The sequence below is a fragment of the Wolffia australiana genome, chromosome 6, assembly GCF_029677425.1.
Source record: "Wolffia australiana isolate 7733 chromosome 6, ASM2967742v1".
Taxonomy (NCBI): Eukaryota; Viridiplantae; Streptophyta; class Magnoliopsida; order Alismatales; family Araceae; genus Wolffia; species Wolffia australiana.
Window position 1 is genome coordinate 18,433,049 of NC_135840.1, and position 1,656 is coordinate 18,434,704.

Below are 1,656 nucleotides of genomic sequence, written 5' to 3' on the forward strand. Positions count from 1 at the left end.
ACTCCGACTGGGCGCTACTCATGAAGGTAAAGCTCAAGGCTCGGCTGCTCTGGAGTGCCATTGAGGAAGGGGGCGCCGAACCCCATGAAGACATGCAGGTGCTTGACGCGCTCTGCAGTGCCGTGCCGTCGGAGATGTGGCCGGTGATTGCGGACAAGGATACGGCCAAAGAAGCGTGGGAAGCTATCGCCACCATGAGGATAGGCGATGACCGCGTAAGGAAGACGTCGGCTCAGAACTTGCGGCGGTAGTTCAACTCGGCGATGTTCAAAGAGGGAGAGTCCGTTGAGGACTGCGCACTGCGTCTCAACAGCATGGCATCGACTCTCACCACTCTCGGCGACAAAATTGAAGAGATGCAGGTAGTGGAGAAAATAATTCGCAGTGTCCCCCAACATTTCAGGCAGATCGTGGTCGCGATCACGACGTTGCTCGATGTATCAATGCTCACTATCGCTGATTTGATGGGTCGGCTCAAGGCGGCAGAGGATGCCTTCGAGGAGACGCCGTCGGCGATGCACCACGAGGGCAAGCTGTACCTGACTGAGGAGGAGTGGGACGTGCGGCGGAAGAAGCGCGATGCTGAGAACAAACCTGGTGGTGGAGGCAGCATCAACGCAGCACATCGTGGCAGACGTGGGCGCGGACCCGGTCGTGGCAGCGAAAAGGGGTCGTAGGGCAACTCAGGTTGGTCCAAGGATGAGTGCAGAAAATGTGGGAAGTTGGGCCATTGGGCTCGTGAGTGCCGCTCAAAGTCCAAGAAGGACCAGGCCCACGTCGTCCAAGAAGAGGAGGGGGCTTCGCTGTTTTTTGTGGAGTCAACGCTGGTCATATCAACGTCGCCGGCACCAACCTCCACTCCACGAAGCTCTACTGCGAGTCCGAAGGTTGAAGAGAAGAGGCCAGACGCCCCGACCCATATCCAGCTGCGGGAAGAGAAGGTGTTCGCCCACCTTGGAGACAAGGAACAGCGTGATGAAGAAACGCGGGTCTTGGACATGGGTGCCACGAACCACATGTCCGGTTCCTTTATGGCCTTCATCGAGGTGGACGCGGTGGTGCTCAGGTCGAGGGACAGTCATGTTCTAGTGCAAGAATGGCGAGCACTGGTCTTTCGGGGGGGTGTATTTCATTCCCCGATTGACGACGAACATCATCGCGTCGGCCAACTCGATGAGGCCGGGTACCAAGTCGACATCGAGAAGGGGGCAATGAAGATCCATGAACCAGGCGGACGGCTCCTAGCAAAGGTGATGCGCGGAGAGAACTGGCTGTACATCCTCCACGTCAAGCTGATTCGGCCGGTGTGCTTGGCGGCAAAGTTGGGCGAGGAAGCTTGGAGATGGCACGCGCGCTTTAGCCATGTCAACGTGGCCGCACTTAGAAAGATGGCTTGGGAGGAGCTGGTGCATTGATTGCCAGAAGTTGGTCGGGTGGACCAATTGTGTGAGGCGTGTCTCGCCGGCAAACAAAGGCGGTCGCCGTTTCGTGAGCAGGGTGAGTACCGGGCGCGGCGCATTCTGGAGCTGGTACACGGTGACCTGTGTGGTCAACTTGCCCTGGAAACGCCAAACGGCAGCAAGTAATTCCTGCTACTCGTGGATGATCGAAGCCGGTACATGTGGGTGGCCATGCTGCCTTCGAAGGACTATGCTG

At 57.9% G+C, this 1,656-nt stretch overlaps 1 protein-coding gene across 1 annotated transcript; it reads left to right on the plus strand.

The window, feature by feature from the left end:
* The first annotated feature begins 263 nt into the window (after positions 1 to 263).
* Positions 264 to 1,415, plus strand: LOC144704993 (uncharacterized). Its single transcript, XM_078577575.1, has 2 exons — positions 264 to 636; positions 688 to 1,415. Exons 1-2 carry the CDS (start codon positions 264 to 266, stop codon positions 1,413 to 1,415), a joined length of 1,101 nt encoding a protein of 366 aa, XP_078433701.1.
* Positions 1,416 to 1,656: the final 241 nt, after the last annotated feature.